General features: G+C 42.3%; 1 protein-coding gene across 1 annotated transcript in view; it reads left to right on the top strand.

Moving 5' to 3' along the window:
- DUSP22 (dual specificity phosphatase 22) overlaps window positions 1–19,904 on the top strand; it is a 114,473-nt gene that overhangs the window by 59,676 nt on the left and 34,893 nt on the right. The window contains exon 7 of the mRNA XM_084620043.1: window positions 16,195–16,257. Within this exon, the coding sequence (XP_084476169.1) occupies window positions 16,195–16,257 (63 nt within the window). The remainder of the gene's footprint in view (window positions 1–16,194; window positions 16,258–19,904) is intronic.

A 19,904-nucleotide genomic window follows, 5' to 3' on the forward strand; every position in this document is an offset into this window, starting at 1 on the left:
AGCAGGTGCATTATTACCATGGACATACAGCAGAGCTCATAATCCTAATGAAAGGTCAAAGTCTTCCTGAGATAAACCTGGTCCAGCTTCATCAAATTAAGGCAGAATTAGGTTGCTAATATAGATTTTTCAGATGGTTTTATTCCAGCTTCTATTCCAGGTGCAATTCTCATACATAAAAAATTGTATCCTCCAGTTTGCATCTCCAACGAATTATGAATAAAAAGTTGTAGTGTCTTTGTAGCTGTTAGTCACAGGATATTAGAGAGACAAGGTAGGTGAGGTAATATCTTTTATTGGACCAACTTCTGTTGGTGAGAGACAAGGTTTTGAGCTTACACAGAGCTCTTCTTCAGGTCTGGAAGACTTACTCAGTGTTGCAGCTAAATACTAGGTGGGATGAATTGTTTAGCATCATCTGTTCCATCTTGTATTTAGCTGCGATGCTCTGAGTACGTTTTCCAGACCTGAAGAAGAGCTTGGTGTAAACTGATCAAATATTTTGAGATTGACCTCTAAACTACTTGGCTTCAGGTTCAAACATGTAGTTCAATATGTCTGCTGCTTGGGCCAACAGATAATCAGGGGTGCAAAAATATAGCCTAAGTTTTGTGCACATGCATTTACTGGAGGTCCTGTTTGAAAATCTGTGCCTAGGTTGCGTTAAAAGGCAGTGATGTTTGTTTTGACTATTCAGACACAAGGAAGAGAATCTTTGCTAAGTAACTTTTTCCTTGTTAATTTAAATATATATTTTTTTAAATTCTGATGTTTATCCCAGGACCCCTGAGATAGGTTAACTAATGCAAATGCCAGCATACTATACAGTTTTGCAAGATCTCTTATTTGTGTCTGTGATGGGATATATCTGGCCTTTGCGGCTTCCTACAGGAGTCCCCTTGCTTCTGCTACATCTTTCCCCAGGAAGCACCGAAATGACAGGAAAAGAGCAGCAAAGGCCTGCCTAGAGGCCTCATGGATGGAGCCAGTTGGAGCCCAGAAGGCTCCGATAAAAGGCGCTGCAGGGCCTTAGCAGGTGAGTTCCTGGCTGAGCAAGGAAGGGTGCTCCTCTCTGGCCAAAGGAGCTTGATGGATAATGAGAGTTTTTCTGGCTGCATTTGCTTGATCTGGGTTTGCAGGGCATGAGGACCTAAGAACCTTAACACTGAGGTAAGGGTGGAGCTAAAAGGGGCCAGGTATGGAGGAGGCCCAGGGAAGCAGCAGCAACAAACTGAAGTCAAGCAGGGCATAGCTGCTGTTTATAGGGTCCCTGGGTTGGAACCTGGAGCAGTGGGTGGGCCTGTCTACGAACCACAGTGACATAAACCCCAAGAGGGCACAGGTCTTATTTGAGAGCCCAAAGAAAGGGGTGAATTTAAAGGGCCTAGAGCTGGAGTGGAAGACACGCACAAGGGCAACAGGACTGTTCATTTATTGAACTCTTTACTACCCCAGAAGGGGTTCATTTGGACTGTGAAACCAAGCCAGGGAAGATTCACCAAGGTTGGCTGGCAGCCTGCAGTGGGCATGAGGGGTGAGAAAAGGACGGTGGTACTACACCCAGCTGCTAGGAAGCACTCAAGAGGTGAGTGCTCCCTTTACAGTATCACTAACATTTAATACAACTGAATATATTTGCCATGGAGCATCTTGCAAACTTTGTATGCTGTTGCTCTGTGTACACTAATGCCTGAAGTACAGACAGTCCGTTGACGTCTGTGGACCTCATTTACAACAGTCATGTGCCCAGTAATGGCTCTCACAACACTGGATGTTAGTTTGCTCTTAAGAGGGCATGTTGACCCACAACATTGCTGAGGTTGTCCCTGACCTGTTTTGAAAAAGAGCCATAGGATCCTGAACTTCTACCTGAGATGTCGGAGAGATTTTGTTTGAATGACCCACCCAAAAGTTGGTTCTAGATTACATAATGATTTTAAATAGCATTTCACTCTGTTGTGATCAGCTTATTGATTATCCATATATGCTATAGAGAAAGTTATGCAGTGGCGCTCTCATAGATCCAGCTTAAGAACACAAGAATGGCCATACCGGGTCAGACCCGTGGTCCTTCTAGCCCAGTAATCCTGTCTTCTGACAAGGGTCAGTGCCAGATGCTTCAGAGGGAATGAACAGAACAGGGCAATTATTGAGTGATCCATTCCCTGTCTTCTAGTCCCAGCTTCTGCCAGTTGGAGGTCAGGGACCCCTGGAGCATGGGGTTCTGTCCCTGACCATCTTGGCTAATAGCCATTGATGGATCTGTCCTCCATGAACTTACCTAATTCTTTCTGTTTTGCATCCTGCTTGTGATCAGTACAGAGTGGTGCACCATATTCTGAGCAAATGCAGAGATTACCTTGATATAGCCATTCTTTTGCCTGTGGAACATGTATCATCACAGAGGGTGCCTCCCTTCACCATTCATAAATAAGTAACAGCCCTTCTGCAATCCCTGTGGGTCCTCAAAAAGATGTGAGACCAACTTTGTCTGTTGCCATAAAGCCTTTGATCTATTGCAGTGCCTCTTTAATTTGACCCTTTAATGATGATTATTTAGCTCAGTTTTAGTAGTATCTTTCCCATGGGCCTGATTTAATACCCATTAAAATCAATAGAAAGGCTTCAATTGAATTTAGTGGGTATTGAATTAGGCCCCCGCCCCCACATTTGGGGACATCTTCTGCCTCATGCAGTGGTTGGCCAGCTGTTACCTCCTGTCTAAAGTCCCACCCTCTTTACAAAGATCACCAACTCACGGGACCTGGCTGACCCGTTTACAATATGGCTGCAATTTCTAATGTTTACGGGTCCTAACCATGTTTGGAGTAACGTACCACTGAGCTAAAGCCTTGGGCATGTCGACTTTCCATTTTAATAGGGCTGTCAAGCGATTAAAAAAATTGTGCGATCACACTGTTAAACAATAATAGAATACCATTTATTTAAATATTTTTGGATGTTTTCTACTTTTTACAAATATACATAGATTTCAATTACAACACAGAATAGAAAGTGTACAGTGCTAACTTTATATTTTTGGTTACAAGTATTTGCACTGTAAAAAAACAAAAGAAATATTTTTTCAAATCACCTAATACAAGTAGTGTAGTGTAATCTCTTCATCATGAAAGTTGAACTTACAAATATACAATGATATACAAAAATAACTGCATTCAAAAATAAAACAATGTAACATTTTAGAGTCTGCAAGTCCACTCAGTCCTCCTTCTTGTTCAGCCAATCACTCAGACAAACAAGTTTGTTTACATTTGCAGGAGATACTGCTGCCCGCTTCTCGTTAATAATGTTACCTGAAAGTGAGAACAGGCATTCACATGGCACTGTTATAGCCAGCGTTGCAAGGTATTTATGTACCAGATGCATTAAAGATTCACATGTCCCTTCATGCTTCAACCACCATTGTAAGGGACATGCATCCATCCTGATGACAGGTTCTGCTCGATAACGATCCAAAGCAGTGCAGACCGATGCTTGTTCATTTTCATTATCTGAGTCAGATGCCACCAGCAAAAGGTTGATTTTCTTTTTTGGTGGTTCTGGTTATGTCGTCACCACATTGGAGTGTTGCTCTTTTAAGACTTCTGAAAGCATGCTCCACACCTCGTCCCTCTCAGATTTTGGAAGGCACTTCAGATTCTTAAACCTTGAGCCAAGTGCTGTAGCTATCTTTAGAAATCTAACATTGGTACCTTCTTTGCGTTTTGTGAAATCTGCAGTGAAAGTGTTCTTAAAACGAACATGTGCTGGGTCATCATCCAAAACTGCTATAACATGAAATATATGGTAGAATGTGGGTAAAACAGCAGGGGACATACAATTCTCCCCTAAGGACTTCAGTCACAAATTTAATTAATGCATTATTTTTTTAATGAGCGTCATCAGCATGGAAGCATGTCCTCTGGAATGGTGGCCAAAGGGTGAAGGGGCATACGAATGTTTAGCATATCTGGCATGTAAATACCTTGCAATGCTGGCTACAAAAGTGCCATGCAAATGCCTGTTCTCGATTTCTGGTGACATTTTAAATAAGAAGAGGGCAGCATTATCTCCTGTAAATGTAAACAAACTTGTTTGTCTTAGTGACTGGCTGAACAAGAAGTAGGACTGAGTGGACTTGTAGGCTCAAGTTTTACATTGCTTTGTTTTTGAGTGAAGTTGTCACAAAAAAAATCTACTTTTGTAAGTTGCACTTTCACGACAGAGATTCCACTATAGTACTTGTATGAGGTGAATTGAAAAATCCTATTTTTTGTTTATCATTTTTACAATGTAAATATTTGTAATAAAAATAATATACACTTTGATTTCCATTATAACACAGATTACAATATATATAAAATATAGAAAACATGAAAAATATTAAATTTCAATTGGTATTCTATTGTATAACAGTGCGATTAAAACTGTGATTAATCGTGATTAATTTTTTTGAGTTAATCGTGTGAGTTAACTGTGATTGATTGGCAGCCCTACATTTTAAGCTCCATAAGAAGTAATGCTGCCTTCTGCTCTGGAAATAAGATGCTCTTTTGGGTGGAAAAATACTGAATAATGTTTGTAATTCTAGAAACCTTAGGGATCACACAAGGATTTCCTGGGCCTTTCTCGGCCCCTACTGGCTTACTACTATCAGTGTCATTTGTTATTTGTATCATTAGTAATAGGTTTTTTGGCTGTTTCACAATGACTCGGCCACAATCAATAATAATTCTATTAATATATTAATTGCAGCCGAGTCCACACAAGGGACAGACTGCTATCACTTTCAGCATCTGCAGTAAACCTTCAATAATTTTCTTGGTTAAAATTCAGTAAATAGAGCTGACCTTAATTTCCCCAGACTGGATGCTTCATACCAAACATGACCATGATAGGGGGAAAATAATTCAATTTTTGCAAATTGTTTAACAGATCTTTTGATTATCTACGTTAAAAATGTCAAACTTGTGCTCCCCTCTAATTAGCGGTCCATTAAAAGTGCACCAAATTTCAAGACTGGTTCAAAATGTCAGGTGAACAGCTTAAATGCTGTAAGTAAGACTGAGATTTGATCCTAAATTGTCCACTGTCCTTTGCAGAGGTCAACAAAAGGTCAAGATTCAACTTTAAAGGAAATGTTGAATGATTGGCACAATTTATTTCCATCAGCCGTCAGGGAGGCAGCATAGTCCAGTGTACAAGGCACTAGACAGAGTCTGGAGGTTTGGATTTTGTTCCCACCTCCGCTGCTGATCTGTTGTGAAACTTTGGGCAAGTCTCTTCACTTCTTTACTTCAGTTTCTAATCTGTAAAATGGGGATAAATGATGCTAACTTCCTTGGTAAAGCACTTTGAGATACGTTGGTGAAATGCACTACATAAGAGTTAAGTATTTATTATTAAATTATGAGCATCTATAGGAGAAAATTTATTACATTTCCTTTTTGAATTTTGTTAATCCTCGGTGCAAGAGAATATGCAAATCAATACTCCCATTAATAGGTGGAGTGCATTCTGGTAGCTGCATACCGAGCATGCTTGCTTGCCGAGTTTTGACCCTAGTGGAGGCAAATCATGGTAGTAAACCTTGGCTACAAATTACTGCATTTTGACTTAAACTAAGGAAAGCACTGAACATGCTTTCCATATACAGGATCTAGTGAGCTGTAATTGTCATGCAACTATACCCCTCCATAGTATTATTCAGAGCAGTGAAACCATAGAGGTAAAATGGCATACCGAGAATACAAAGGTATCAGAAATTAGCATTGACCAAAATATTGTGAGCACTATAAGACATGCCAAAGGGTATTCCAGACGATCGAGAATTCATTCACTATGGAAATGAGAGAGAACCTCCATCCCGCCAGTATTTTGGACATATGAATAGAATGCTAAAAAGAAGTGATGCCCACAGTCTCCGTGGTTAAAGATGGGCTCATTATAGGGAAAAACATGTGGCTAGCTAGTACATTTTAATGAAATCTGTTACAATGTATGGCAAAGTGACTCACCAGGTCATAAAATAGTGCTGATTGGGCCAGACCATTGTCCTAGTGGTGGTGCTTCTGGGCTGCTGTCGAGCTTGGATTTGATTTAAAGTAGCAACGCCTTTTTTCCCCAAAAAATATTTGGCAACTTCAGCCATTGCCGAATGTGGCTGCCCCTCTTCTGAGCAGTTTTTCTCAGACAGAGCATATAACACCCATGTGCCAGTTCTACCTTGCACCCAAACAAAGAGCTGGAATTCTTTATATTGGTACTGATCAAGAAAGCCTTGCATTTATTTGGTCCTTAGGTCTGAATTGGGGCTTTGCTACGGGCATTGAGCAAGGGGCAGTGCATAGTTATACTGGCCCAGGAGCAGCTAAGAAAACAGATTATGATTCAGACTCACAATCTGGTCCCAAATGACCCCTTTTACTCCAGGGTTGAAGGAGGAAGGCAACTCAACTCTGAGTTCAATTAAATAACTTGAATCAATATGATGCTTTAACTGATTATTTTAATTGTGTACAATAGACTGTTTGGATACCGATAACGCACATTATGTACATACACCCCCCAAATAATATAGGGACTTGGGTTTTGAAAACAGTTCAACTGTGGGGCAAGGGAACAGGTTCTTTTTAATTTGCCCAATTACGATGGGAAAGTTTTAGGGGAGGAGGCAGCAATCCATGAATCAGTCCGCTTGGTTCATTTAAAAATGTCTCTTCATGGCTTTTGTTCAAACCAGGAACACTATGAGCCACAAAGAAAAACAATTAGTTATTGACTAGAATACAGTATGGTTTAGATAGTAATGTTCCATTAAGTTTTTAAAACCTGTGAGCTACACAAATATATATGGGGACAGTGATGTGCTTCCAGTCTTTTAATAAGGGGCTACAATTTAAAAAAAAAAATCCTTTAATGGAGATAAAGCATGGGGTATGTGAGCTTGGAGAGAGCTTGGGCAAGGGACTGGAGAAATCTAATAATTTGTTTTCCCATTTAAATAGAAACTCAAAATTGTATTCGAAGGAGGCTTCACCACTTGGCAAATAAGTTTATATTAAGTGCACGCACTGGCTGCTTCCTGAAAGACATACTGAGTATATTGATATTGTAGGAGGTTTCCCATTTGTGAATTGAAAGCAGCAGATCGTGGAGGAGAATGGAATGCAAATCTTCAGCAGGAGTTGCAGGCATTTGGTGCATTCCAAAGAAAAAGACTTTTCCGAAGTGACTAGCGATTTTGGTTTCAGAGTAGCAGCCATGTTAGTCTGTATTCGCAAAAAGAAAAGGAGGACTTGTGGCACCTTAGAGACTAGCAAATTTATCTGAGCATTTTTTCATCTAACATCTAACAAATTTATTTTGGGTGCTCAATCTGAGAAGCTGAAAATTAGCCCCCTTTGAAGAGGATGGGTGCTGAATGCTTTCTGAAAATCAGGCCTAGTCCTGGTGTCTCAAGTTGGGCACTCAAAAGTCGAGGCACTTGAAATCATTGGTCACTTTGGAAAATGTGGGCCTTGTTCTCCAGATGCATATTTGAGAGCCCTAAGGATAAAAGCCATCCCTGGCAGAAGTTAGTTTAGCAGCATCCGGAGAGTGTGTGAAATCCATCAGAGGGTGTGAAATCACAACAGCCCTCTTTCATTTGGCAGCAAGGCCTCCCTATCAGACATTGGTGTGTGGTAACATTTCATGCAGACTTTTTATCTCAGATGGGCTCTATGTAATCTTTACAAGATTGCAAATGGAATATAGGCTGGTTTGAGATTTTGAAGGGATTTCCAGTAAGGTGGTGTGTCTTAAAGCATCATAGCACTTGATGACTCGAATGGGAGTCAGGACAGTCTTTCATTTGAGATATGCAGATGATAATGATTGTCATCTTTGAAAGTAATTTACCGAACATGATGGAAAAAGAAAGATCACAGAGTCATCATCTATTTCAGTCCTATAATGAAATTCCCCACACTCATTCTCCCTCCCAAGGGATGACAGCAATGAGCCACCTCAGCTTCTATCACAGTTGGTGGTGTTGCCCTGCAGTGGACAGCTGCTTAGATTGTGTGATCGCTGAAAATCATAATGGATAATGAGAACTAAACCAGTGTCACAGTGGACTGGCTCATTTGGTCACTAAAGGTAAGAAAACATAGGAACACATTCAAATGTGAGCTAGGCTGGACTCTGATTTTTGGCTTATTAGGCTCCTGTGGCTTTATCAAACTGTGGGGGCTTTATAATCAAACAAATAGGGGATGGTGGCAACTAGAGATGTGAGATCCAGGGCAGCTTTTAGGAGCAATATGTCTTTCTTGAAAGAGGACCAACAATAGGGTTTTTACAGCTATTAGATGGAAAGAGGCAAACCAAAATGAAGAAGGCATTTCTTCAGGAACAAGCACCAGGCAGACAGTGATTTTTTTTAAATTGGCTAAAAGAGGGCCATAATCATGTAGACTGAGAGAACTGATTAGTTAAGCAAATATAAGACTGAAAAGCCTACAGTGCAGGTGCTGATCTTGACATTTTAATAGGCATCCTCATGCTAGCCCTAACTTTGACTCTTCATGCTAATATTTCATATGTTAGAGGAAAAGTTCTGCCTGCATGCAGAGGGGCCACAAAAGACCCTAAATGCAGTGGAATTTCCATCCTCCCATTGCATAGGAGATTGGGATTCTGCAGCATCTTGTGCTCAGAGAAGCTTGGCTGAAGTGCACAGTGAGTTGTGGGTAGACTAGGAGAGTAGTTCTTGGAGTTTTTGTTTTTTTTAAAGGTAAACTTGAGCTCCCTTGTTGGTGCTGTTTTAGTGCATGAGATATAGCTGTGGTATCTCACCCATCCACTTGGATTGAGCTCATTTGGAATAAGGCTCTTCCGTTCTGTAATAAGAGCATCCATGCAGGGAGTTAATCAGGAACAGATAGTCTGCTTTAAATTCACACCCTTAATCCAAATTAATTTCTCAGTTCAGTCAAACACAGAGTAATAAATGTATAAGTGAACAATTTTTCACAGTGGGCACTGTTGTAGCTGTGTTGCTCTCAGAATATTAGAGAGATGATTCCCTCACCCACCTTGTCGCTCCAGTTTTTCACAGGACATTTACTTTTACCTGAGAACAATTATACTGGTGAGGATTTTTCTTGTGTGTCCTTTTAAGTATCACTTCCCATCTTTTTGCTAGATACTTAAAAAAACTAGTTGCCTGCAGTTCGTGTGGAAATCTCTCCCATGTATTTGATTCTCAGATTCCGTGTTGATGGAAGACGTATTAGGACCTAGGTAGATCAGAAACAATCTGTTCAGTGCACCATCTTCCTCACTTGCAGTCCACAACTTCTGTAATTGACAAGAAACCAGGATCCTGTTCTCATTGAAATCAATGGCTAAGCTCCTATTGACCACAATGAGAACATGATCGATCTTTAAGTTTCCCAGGCCCAAAGCTTGTTAAGGACACTCACTGTATGTGGTCATTTAGTTCTTTCTTTCAACACTTTCACTAGCAGTGTTATAGAAAAGAGAACAGAGTGAGAGCTGTCAGTAAACACTAATATATCATTAAAAGAATTTATAATATTCTTTAAATTGTAAGAATTCTGTGGGGGGTGTGTGTGTGTATAAATATAATTTTTTTAAAGAAGTCAGTTTCTTCCTCTACATACCAAACCCCGTCACAGCAAAAACAGTTCTTGTGTGTTGGAGTAAAGGAATACATGCCTCTGAAAGCAAATTGGTGTTATAAAGATCTTAAAACTTAATAGATTTTTACTATAAAATAAGCAGTCTTTAAACCAATTTTAGCAGTTATTAAAGTACATGGAGTATAAAAACATCTGTCACTTACATAACGCCTGATGAGGATCTCAAAGCGCTCTGTGAAGACTGCTAGGTATGAGCATCCTCAAGTTACAGTTGGGCAAACTGAGGTATGGAGTGTCATGTGACTTGTCCATTATGTCCCAACAAAGCAGTGGCAGGTTGCCTGACATCTAGATCCTTCTTTTAACCACTAGACAATGCTACCTCCCTTTCTGTGATGTGTATAATCACATTTACCATAAATGAAAAACAGGAGCCAGAATTTATTTGAACAGAGGTGATTTTTAAATCTAATCCAGACCCCCCACCCCACCCCCCCAAAAAAACAAAACAGTTATGCAATAAATTGAGTACTATTGAGTGGGTGAGGGAAATTCTTGGTGTTTTCTATCCTGCTTTACTTAAACATATCGTGCATGGCTAAATTTGCCTCATTAGTAATGTGCAAAGCTTTATTTTGCTTCAGAAGAGAAGCATTTGCCCATGCTAAGAACTCCCCCTTCAGCACGTCCTTCCTGCTCGTGTTAACCAAGAGTAACCATGCAGGCAGAGACTTTTTTTTTTTCCACCAGAAGAAAAGAACAGAAGTTGCCAGAGCTCATGAAATAGACCATCCCGATTAGATCAGCTGTCAACAGTCACTGCAGCTGGCTGTTTGTCAAAAATATTGTGGGCCAACATCAACTGTCAGATGAAAATCACAGAACTCCTGTATATCCTTAAGTTAAATAGAAATATCAAGGTGGAGAACTCATTTGTTTCTAAATGGCTAAGTGGGAGATTTTTTGAAGGCACAAAAAAAGTTAGGCATCCAACTGCCACTGAAAGTTGATTTTCTCTTTTTGCCTTTGAAAATCTCCCTTTTACTGTCCCAAGTACCTTGCTTCAACCGGCTACTGTGGGGTAAGTAGTTCTAAAAACACACATTATGTACATGAAACCTTCCTCCCCATACATTAATACAGACATGTCTTCTGTGTTCTGCCTATTCAACAGGTTTTTAAAATTGCACAATAAGGCACCAGCTATCTTGAGAGGTTTTATGTCCACGTGTGCATGTGTAATCTGTGTAAAAAGAATATTAACAAGGTTGCAAAGTGAAACCCTCAAAAGTTAGGAAGTGCCAGAATTAAGGTAGTCTGTGCAACAGTTAAGAACATAAGAACGGCCATACGGGGTCAGACCAATGGCCCATCCAGTCCAGTATCCTGTCTACCAACAGTGGCCAACACCAGGTGCAACTTTAATGCAGCCCTCTTGTGTGTAAGCATTATGGTACAATCTTTGGTACATGATCAGATTATATTTTTTCCACTGGCCCCCTACCTCATTCAGTGCACTGGATGGACCAGCTCTTGGAATGAATCAGGGTTGTGTAGTGAAGGAGACTGTTGTCTTTAGGACCCCTGCTTCATTTATTTTCAGAAGCTGGAAGAGCTGTAATGAATGAGGCAGGGAATAGCAGGAAGAGACAAGACAGTTTCACAGTTAAGATAATTAATTGCTGCCCTGGGGAATTAGATTCTATTCCTGCCATTGTTCCTATGTGTTGCTGGGCAAGTCACTTACACCCAGCTTTTCATAGGTGGTCACTAATTGTGTTTCTCTCATTTTTTGGGTGCTTTACTAGAGACCTGGGTGTCTGATATGCACAAGTGCTGGGCACCCACAGCGGCAACTGAAGTCAATGGGAGCTGAATTTTGAACATATGAAGTGGAGTACTCTGAAAAATCAGGTCTTCGTAAATTGAGCACCCAAAATTAATGGGTATTTTGACCTCTCTCTTCATCAGTTCTCGACCTGTAAAATGGGGATGATAATATCCTCTTCTCTCACAGCCAGGCTGAAAATATGTTCAGTAATGTTTGTGAAGCACTCAGATATTAGTCATAGGCATCATATAAAATCTCTGGAGGGAATTATTAATTCTATCTTCAAAGTAGGGTTGGAATAGCATGTAGTACTTAAGGCCTGGGGCCACACATTGAACAACAAGGAGAAAATGAAATATCGAATAGCTTGTTCATTAAGTGAGCACTGTCCATTCTGTGAACTTAGAGGCAGGGGTACTGCAGAAAAAATGTGATCATGTAATTAAAGACTGTATCATAATGCATAAGCACAAAGGGGCCAAATTAAGGTTGTGCCACAAACGTGTCACCTCTCTAGACAACCCAACCCAATCTTGCCCTAACCCTTAGTCCCCGTCCCCTCCCACACTCTACTTCACGCTCCTTGTGCCCAGTCTCCTTGCCTTGCTGACCCAATTTCCCTCACTCACTGACTCCCAGTCTCTTTCCCCACTGCTTTTGCTCCTCAGCTCCCAGGCATAGTCTCCTTGCCAGGTTAGTCCGTGCCCCACTATTAGCCTCAAGTACCAGTCTCCATACCCCAGGAGTCCTTGTCCCAATCTACTTATCCAGCTTTCTCCCGTAACACCGTAGTTCTCACTCTCTTGTCCTTTCTTCACTTGAATCGGATGGTTTCCTCCTCCACATTGCCTGGAGGCCAGCAGGAGGGTCGCTGATAGCAAAGGAGAGAGGGTTCCCTGCTGTATGCAATGGTGGTGTAGCTGTGTCAGTCCCAGGATATTAGAGAGACAAGGCGGGTGAAGTAATATATTTTATTGGACCAACTTCTGTTGGTGAGACACAAGCTTTCAAGCTACTCAGTTGCTTTTCGAGTCTGGGAAAGGTACTCAGAGTGTCCCAGATAAATATAAGATTGAGAAGATAACATATATGCTAACTACTTATGCTAAACTAAGGGACTGTTATGGGGTCACTTCCCCTTGAATGATCCCTAGAATATGTGCTAATTACTTATCTGTATCGATCTTGTATTTAGCTGGGACACTCTGATTACCTTTCCCAGAGCTGAAGATAGGTTACCTGCTGTCAGTCCTAGTGCTCAGTCCCACCCCAGCCTGGAGCAGGCATTATAGGGAGAATCCAGCTTTCTCCCTGTAGCCTGGGGCTAGAATATGTTGAGTTGCTCCGTGGGGAAGGCACATGCACGGTCTGGTCAGAACTCTAGAAACTGTAAGAAGCTCTCTGAGGATGGAACTTTTAAGGATTTTAGCTGCCAAGCTGTAGTAAGTCTCTACTGAGCATGTGTGAATTACAATTTGTCAGAGGCTTAAAACTTGGTCAGATTTGCACAGATTTTCAAAGGGAAGATCAATGGCACATCTGACAGTCCACCACCTGCAATATTTCAAGTCCCATCTTCAAAGTATGAGGGCTTTCAAAAACAAGGTTACCAAAATGTATTTAACATTGAAAAACACTGTTGCTTTCCCTACTCTTGTTTTCAGAAATGGCCCAACTGTTGCAGCTGAAATGTTACCAAAACACACAGCCTGAGGCAAACCCCTGACATGGAAAATTTTAGGCCAAATGGTTAAAGTTTGGCAAAGTTATAAGCAACTGAAAATAGGATCTTATAATGGGATGTGTTGGGCAAACATAATAATAGGCTTTGCTACCACCACCACCACCCCCCATTTTTTTTTTTTTTGTTAAACTTCATCTTCACTATTGTAAAGAGGTGCATCCCTCCAGCACAGAGACATCAAACTGCTGTGATTCTAACTGAATGTCTTCGTGATTCCTTTTTAAATAATTCTCCTTCCCCCCCCACGCCCCCTGCCCATGGCATTTTAAGACGTCACACAGCCCCTTATCTCAGAGCAAGGGCTCAGCTCAGTTTATCACCTGTAGCTGTGTATCCTCCTGCATGCAATGACCCTGATCTTCAGAGATGCTGAGCACCCACACAACCATTGAAGTCAGGGGAAGCAGCAGGTTCTTGGAACCTCTGAAAATTAGGCCCCAGGAATCTAGCATTAATGGATTTCCCAGAATATATAGGGCGGTGAAGAGTCCCCCTCCACACCCTGGAACTTGTCCTAGGCAGGATAAGCATGCACTTCATCCCACTAAGGAATACCGCAGTCTCACTGTGGTTCAGGAGGTTCATTGGCTGAGATACAATGCCTCAAGGAGCTTCCCTTTGGGTGGGGCATCTCTACAGTGCCCCTTAATGTGCACCGTGCCTTAAAGGCACAATTTAGCACTATTTGTTGAGTTACAAGAATGTGATCAGCACGGTCCAGCACAAGATATGGTCTCAACCCTATAGAGCTCGCAGCCAACCTTGTAATTCCATCATGTTCAATAATATTCAGAATCTAGGTAACTATCCGATCAGATGGGGTTCTCAATCTAGGGGGCTGCAGACCGGTATCAGGAAGTTGTGACTACCCTGCCCATCCCATATTGCTAAATGGGAGGAAGAATCCCAGCTATGTCCCTGATACTGCCTCCCCCACCCATTGCAGCTATGGGAAAGGTTGGGAACCACTGATACAGGGCATTTAGAAAATCAACCTACTGCCTGCACTTCTGTTTCTAGCAGCATTTACCCACTTGTCAAATCACAATGCAACTTGATCAGGTCCACATGTTATAGAAGTGAAACAAATGTTTCTTTAAAAAACATTTGGATATTTGATGTAAGTTGAAGTATGATTGCATCATGTATCAAGGGGCGAGGGAGTTATCTGTTTTTGAGAATGAGATGGAAATATTTTCTGGCTTCTATATTGATCAGACTGATCGCTGACAGTGGGACAAATTCTGACTGGACTTAGACACCATGCAGCCCCATTTAGTCCTTGGCTACAGATATTTCTGTTTAAATCATTCTTCTGCACATCTTTTGGGGCTGCACCGACTCTTTTTTCAAAGTGAAATGCACTTGCCAGTGTACATTCATATAGATCTCTCTCACTTACTTTACTACCATGTTGTAGTGATGTAACTGAAGACCGAATGAGACCAATGTTCTACAGAAAGAGATGTGTTTATTCAGCTGCCTAAAGCATTATAATGAATCACTGGGATTTTCCTTTGAAGAATTTAGATTTTGTCCCTGCTTGTGTACTTCAGTGGTCAGTCTTTCTTTCTGGGTTGTGCAGTTCTTCTTTTCAGAAGTTATTACAAGCTTTGGGAGAGGGAGCACTTGACCACACTAGTAACAGTTGCTGAACAGGCCCAGGGTTGAAGCTTTGCTCCTCATCAATCCAGTTAGGACAAAACAATACACTAATATCTTGAATTGTATGAGGCACATAGTGCCTTCACTATGATTTTTCACTTTCTAAAACCTCTGATCATGCAGTCACTTAGAATGTTCAGATGCACGCCACATATCATTACAATCTGTGGATCTCCATGTACTTTATGAACGCGTATTATGCTTCACAACTTCCCTGAGGCAAATAAATATTATCATCAGGGCTGGGGAACTTCATGACATTTGGGATGTTGTGAACCTTCCAGCTGTACTTAGGGATTGCAAAACAAATTTGCATTCATGAACCTTTTTTCTGTAATGTAAACCCCAAGGATGTCTTTTTTAAAAACAAAAACAGAAGGACAAAAAACCCCAGATGCTTTATTTTCTAGTTAAGAGCTGCTTGTGCTATGTAGAAGGGTAGAAGACCATTCCCTAACACCCACAAAAGCTAAACAACCGCAAGTACCCTCGGATCTAGCTCCTTGCCCTGCTGAAAGCGGCAGGGAGATAGAGACCTGCCTCCTTTGCAGATCTCCTCCCTTTATGTGTGGGGTGGAAGGAGGAAATCCCAATGGGGAATGTTTTGGGATTGGTTTTTCCTCCTCACTTTTTTAATTTATTTATATATATATAAAATAAAAATAAAGTGTGAGAGAGAGTCTAAGGGGTGTGGCGTAAAAAGAAAAATACCCCATAAATATCTTTCTTATATATAGGGTTTTTTCTTTTTATGCCACACCCCTTAGACTCTCTATTTTTTCTCTACTCTAATCTCTCTCTCTTGCTCTCAGTTCATTTTTTTTTTTCTCTACTCTTTACTTTGAGTCTCTCTGAAGGGTAGCGCTTACCCAGAAGCTTTCAAAATGTAACTGATCTTCTGAACCCATAATGTCTGTGAGGGTTTGAAATTAGGCACAATTAGTTCATCCATCTAAGTATTATGCCCATTTTATACCTGGGTGAATGGAGGTACAAAATTGGTTAGGGTAAGAATATTCAAACCTGGATTCCTAAAGTTAAGCACCCAGATAACCAGCCTGATTTTCTGAGATACTGAGCACTAATAATTCCCATTAAAGTCCACAGATCCACATCAGATATGGTATCCTCCAACCTCCGTCCTGTAGCAGTTCAGGCCACTAGACCTGGCTTCCTCAAAGAAACAAGGAGTGCTCCTAGAGTTCATTGTTGCATGAGAAGTCTATAACCATGGCTGCCAGCTCCTAGTCTTGGAAAATTACTATAGAGGTTAAGTCCCACCTCCCCTTTTTCTTGCCTTCTAGTGGAAAGGAAGGAGGAAGAATTGGGATCCGGAGAGCACTTCCCAGTGTGAGGCAAGGCAGCATGTAAGTGCTGGTAACTGGCCTCTTTCCCCTTCCCTGTAACAAGCAGGTGGTCATAATGAGAGGCTTCTGAAACTTTTCTGAGCTTAATCCTGGGAACACAGAGGTGGCTGCCAAGTTTCAGGCATCTGGTGTGATGTTCATATAGTTGTTATACCTCTCCACTGCCCCTTTGGAATCTTAGGCCTGCACCCTTGGTGAATCCCTTCTCCAAAGCTTCTCTTTGAGCTCTTGGAGAGGAATATAAGGCAGCCAAAGCTTTCCTCTCTTACTGCTCCCCCTGCTGGATCCAAATCAAAATGAAGGAACTGGGAAAAGGAGTTGTGCCTGGCTGTCCCAATGAAGTCTGAAACAGAAAGGAAAGCTCTAACCACACCAACAAAGGAGGTGGAGCTGTATGGGAGTGCTGCTCACCCAACCCAGGGAGCAGAGAGCGAACAAAGCTCTCCTCTACTCCAACTCTTCCCTCTCCTAACCTCCCCACAGCAGTAAGAAAGATAAAGAGGCCAGAAAGGCAGGGGAGAGAATGGTGCATGTGATAGATGACAGGGATTTAAAGGAGTGGGACAGGATCAGAGCAGAATAGGGCCTGGGCTGAAGGGGGGATACAAATCTTGGGTTGCCAACAGTCCCTGATTACAATGGACAATCCCTTATGTTTTTCATCTCTGTACCACAAGATCAGGAGTTGCTGAATGCTGCAAAAAGCAGCAAGAAATACCCCTGACGAATGTAGGTGAGTACTGCTGCTTAATTATTATGCATAATAATGATATCAGGAGGGGAGGTGGGTGGGAGTGCTAAGAAAACAGACCCTTATTTTTAAAATGCAGTGCTGGCAACCCTAGATACCGAAGAGGACAGGGGCCGAAGAAGGTGTCTACAAGGAAACTCCTAACCCCTCTTCATCAGCCACCTCCCACTACCTGCTACCCAGTGGTGCCAATTAGGAGGAGTGAGGCGGGGGAGGGGAACGCTGCTGCTGCCATCTAGGTTTTTGCACTTACTGGAAGTTCCATGGACCGGGGGGGGGGGCCCTTCCCTCGCCACTTTTAAGCAGTGGTCCCATACTAAAGCAGTACGGCTGCTGCCAGAGAGGTCTGGAGCATCCCTCTGGCTGCGTGGTTGCAGCACCACTGAAATTTGACCCACAGTCCCCTGTCAAGGGAGACCAGGGGTCCGTGCGGGAAGGGGAATGAGCAGGGACCCCCCCTGCTGGGGAGGGGGAGGATGAGAATTTGCCCACCTGCAAGAACTATCTGAATTGGCACCACCTACCCACACACTTGACAACCAGCCCGCCCCTGTCAAGCTGCTCTAGGCTATCTCTGGCTGTCCTTTCCCACTTTGCTCCCCCCCAACTTCCCCTCTCTGTCACCTTCCATGGGAGTGAGCCAGGGTGCCCAGCAGTGGCAGCAAATAGGAGGACTAAGAGCGGGTTCTCAAAAATGGGGGTGCTCATTACACCAACAGACAGGGCTCACAAATAGCCAGTACATGCCCGTACGTCGAACCGGCACCTCTCTGAGACTATGCACTCGGTCTTCAGAATCTCGGCAGTGTTGTTTACTAAAATTAAATCCCTGCTGAGCATAATGTTCTCAATGTTCGCTTTCTGGCATTTTTGCCTGAACCGAGCTGCCTCAGTCTGCTAATAGTGGAAGGAGATGGGGGCTCTGACTCACCTTTCTCCCAGGACACAAGCCTCAGGGCCCTAACAAAGAGGGAGAATAAGTCCAATGTGTCAAAAAGCAGCATCCTTCTGACCTAGGCTTCTTTCCTAATTCCCAGTGACAGTTTGCTCTGGCACAGCCTGACTCCCTCAATCCTCCCCTTGCCCCACGCTGAAGGGGGCAGAGAGATTCCTGCCTCCTTTACACACCTCCTCCCTTTTGTGTGTGGGGTGGAGGGAGGAAATCCCAGTGGGGAACATTTTGGGATTTGTTTTTTCCCTCACTGAGGAGAAATTGGGCAGCTATAGTGCTGCAGTCCCCCAGGGCAGGGCCAGATTAAAGAATTTGGGGACCTTGTGAACTAGGGAAATCCCCCCCCCCCAATCATCTTCCTTAAACTAGACAGAGAAGAGACCCAGCTGCCTACAGTACCATACCTGAACGGTGCTGGTTCACCATACCTGGGCCGGATTACACCACTCTCTGAAGTTTGGCCTGCCTCCCCTGCCCCATTTGAGTCATGACCCAGGAGGAGGCAGCTGGGCCAAACCTGGTCAGGGCCCAAATAGAGCTGCCATCTCTGAGAGGCACAAAAATGAGCCACTCTTTCCTTCCCAGATGCCCCACCCACCAGCCTGACCCTCTTCTTCCCTTCCCATACACTACCACCAGCTTGATCCTCCTCTTCCTTTCCCAGGCATCCCTATCATCACCCTCCAACTCTCCTGACCCGTGAGCGTCTATACCCACCCCCTCTCAGGAGCCTCAGCCCAAGAAGCCCTCCCCACCTAGGGGCCCCTTCCTAGTTACAAGTGGGGGAAAAAACCCCAGGCATATTGCAAATGGCAATGCTGGAGAAAAGCTGGCCAGGCCAGCTAAAAACCAGCCAGGCAGCAAACCTAGGCCTAAACATGGTTGTGGGACCTGCAGAGATCAGGGTCCCTCTGCAAATGTACAGAGTCCACATCGGTTAATCCAGGTTTGCTCCTGGGAGATTGTTCAGATCCCAGAAGGTCCCAAATCACAGTGTAAGATCCCCCTAATGTAATAGAAAACAATACTGTACCACTCTTATGTGTAAAAATTAGTAGGAGAAAATATTTACTGTTACCAGTACAAAAAAAAAAAATGTTTATTTTTTATCTTGACTTTTACTAATGAGAAATTATACTTTGTTTGGCAGCTTGCTATTTTTGTGATTTTTTTCTTGCCCCTGTGTTCCTCAGGCTAGTCACATTTCATGCATGACTTCTTTTAGTTTATTTATATCTGAGACATAAAGAGAGATTGCTTTGATGTTACTGTGTTTCTAAAAGCTTTCTTCAATGAGGATGGGACCGTGTTAATTGCATTTATAAATGTATTGTCATATGATGCTTTAGCACAAGTGTTTTCCCTGTTTTAAAATTGTAATATGCCCTTTAATTTGTGGTTAGTAAAATATCAGACTTTTAAAATCTTTTTGCCAGTCTCCAGTTTTTTCCTGTAATTGGGTCAGCAGTAATGCATCTCCTCTTTGATTGTCAGGTGTTCTGTTGGTTGAAATTTGTGCATTGAAAGATGTTTTGACAAAGATGGTTTTTGACCAGAATGATCATTTTTTGAAGAAAATTTTCCTTTTGGTGAGATTTCCTCCCCCCCCCCCATTATTTTTAAAAAAGGAAAAATCAGTTGCTGAAGTAATAAATAAATAGGTAAAATATTTCAGCTTTTGAAAAGGAGAAAGTGTTTCCTACTGGTGTAGTGAAAAGAAATGGGAGTTGGAATACTAGGGATCTAGTCCAGGTTCATACGGACTATGTTAAGGTTTTATGCTGCCGCCTATCGCTATACTATCTAGTGCCTACCACATAAAATCAATAGCAGTAGCAAAGTCCCTTGTGGATTTTATGGAGTCTCTGGCTCATCCCCCTTTTGGGGGTAAGAACTTTGGTGTGGGGGTTTTGTTTCTGATTTTTAATTGTTTAGTTTAATTTT

The sequence above is a fragment of the Lepidochelys olivacea genome (assembly GCF_965140295.1).
Source record: "Lepidochelys olivacea isolate rLepOli2 genome assembly, chromosome: 2".
Classification (NCBI taxonomy): Eukaryota; Metazoa; Chordata; order Testudines; family Cheloniidae; genus Lepidochelys; species Lepidochelys olivacea.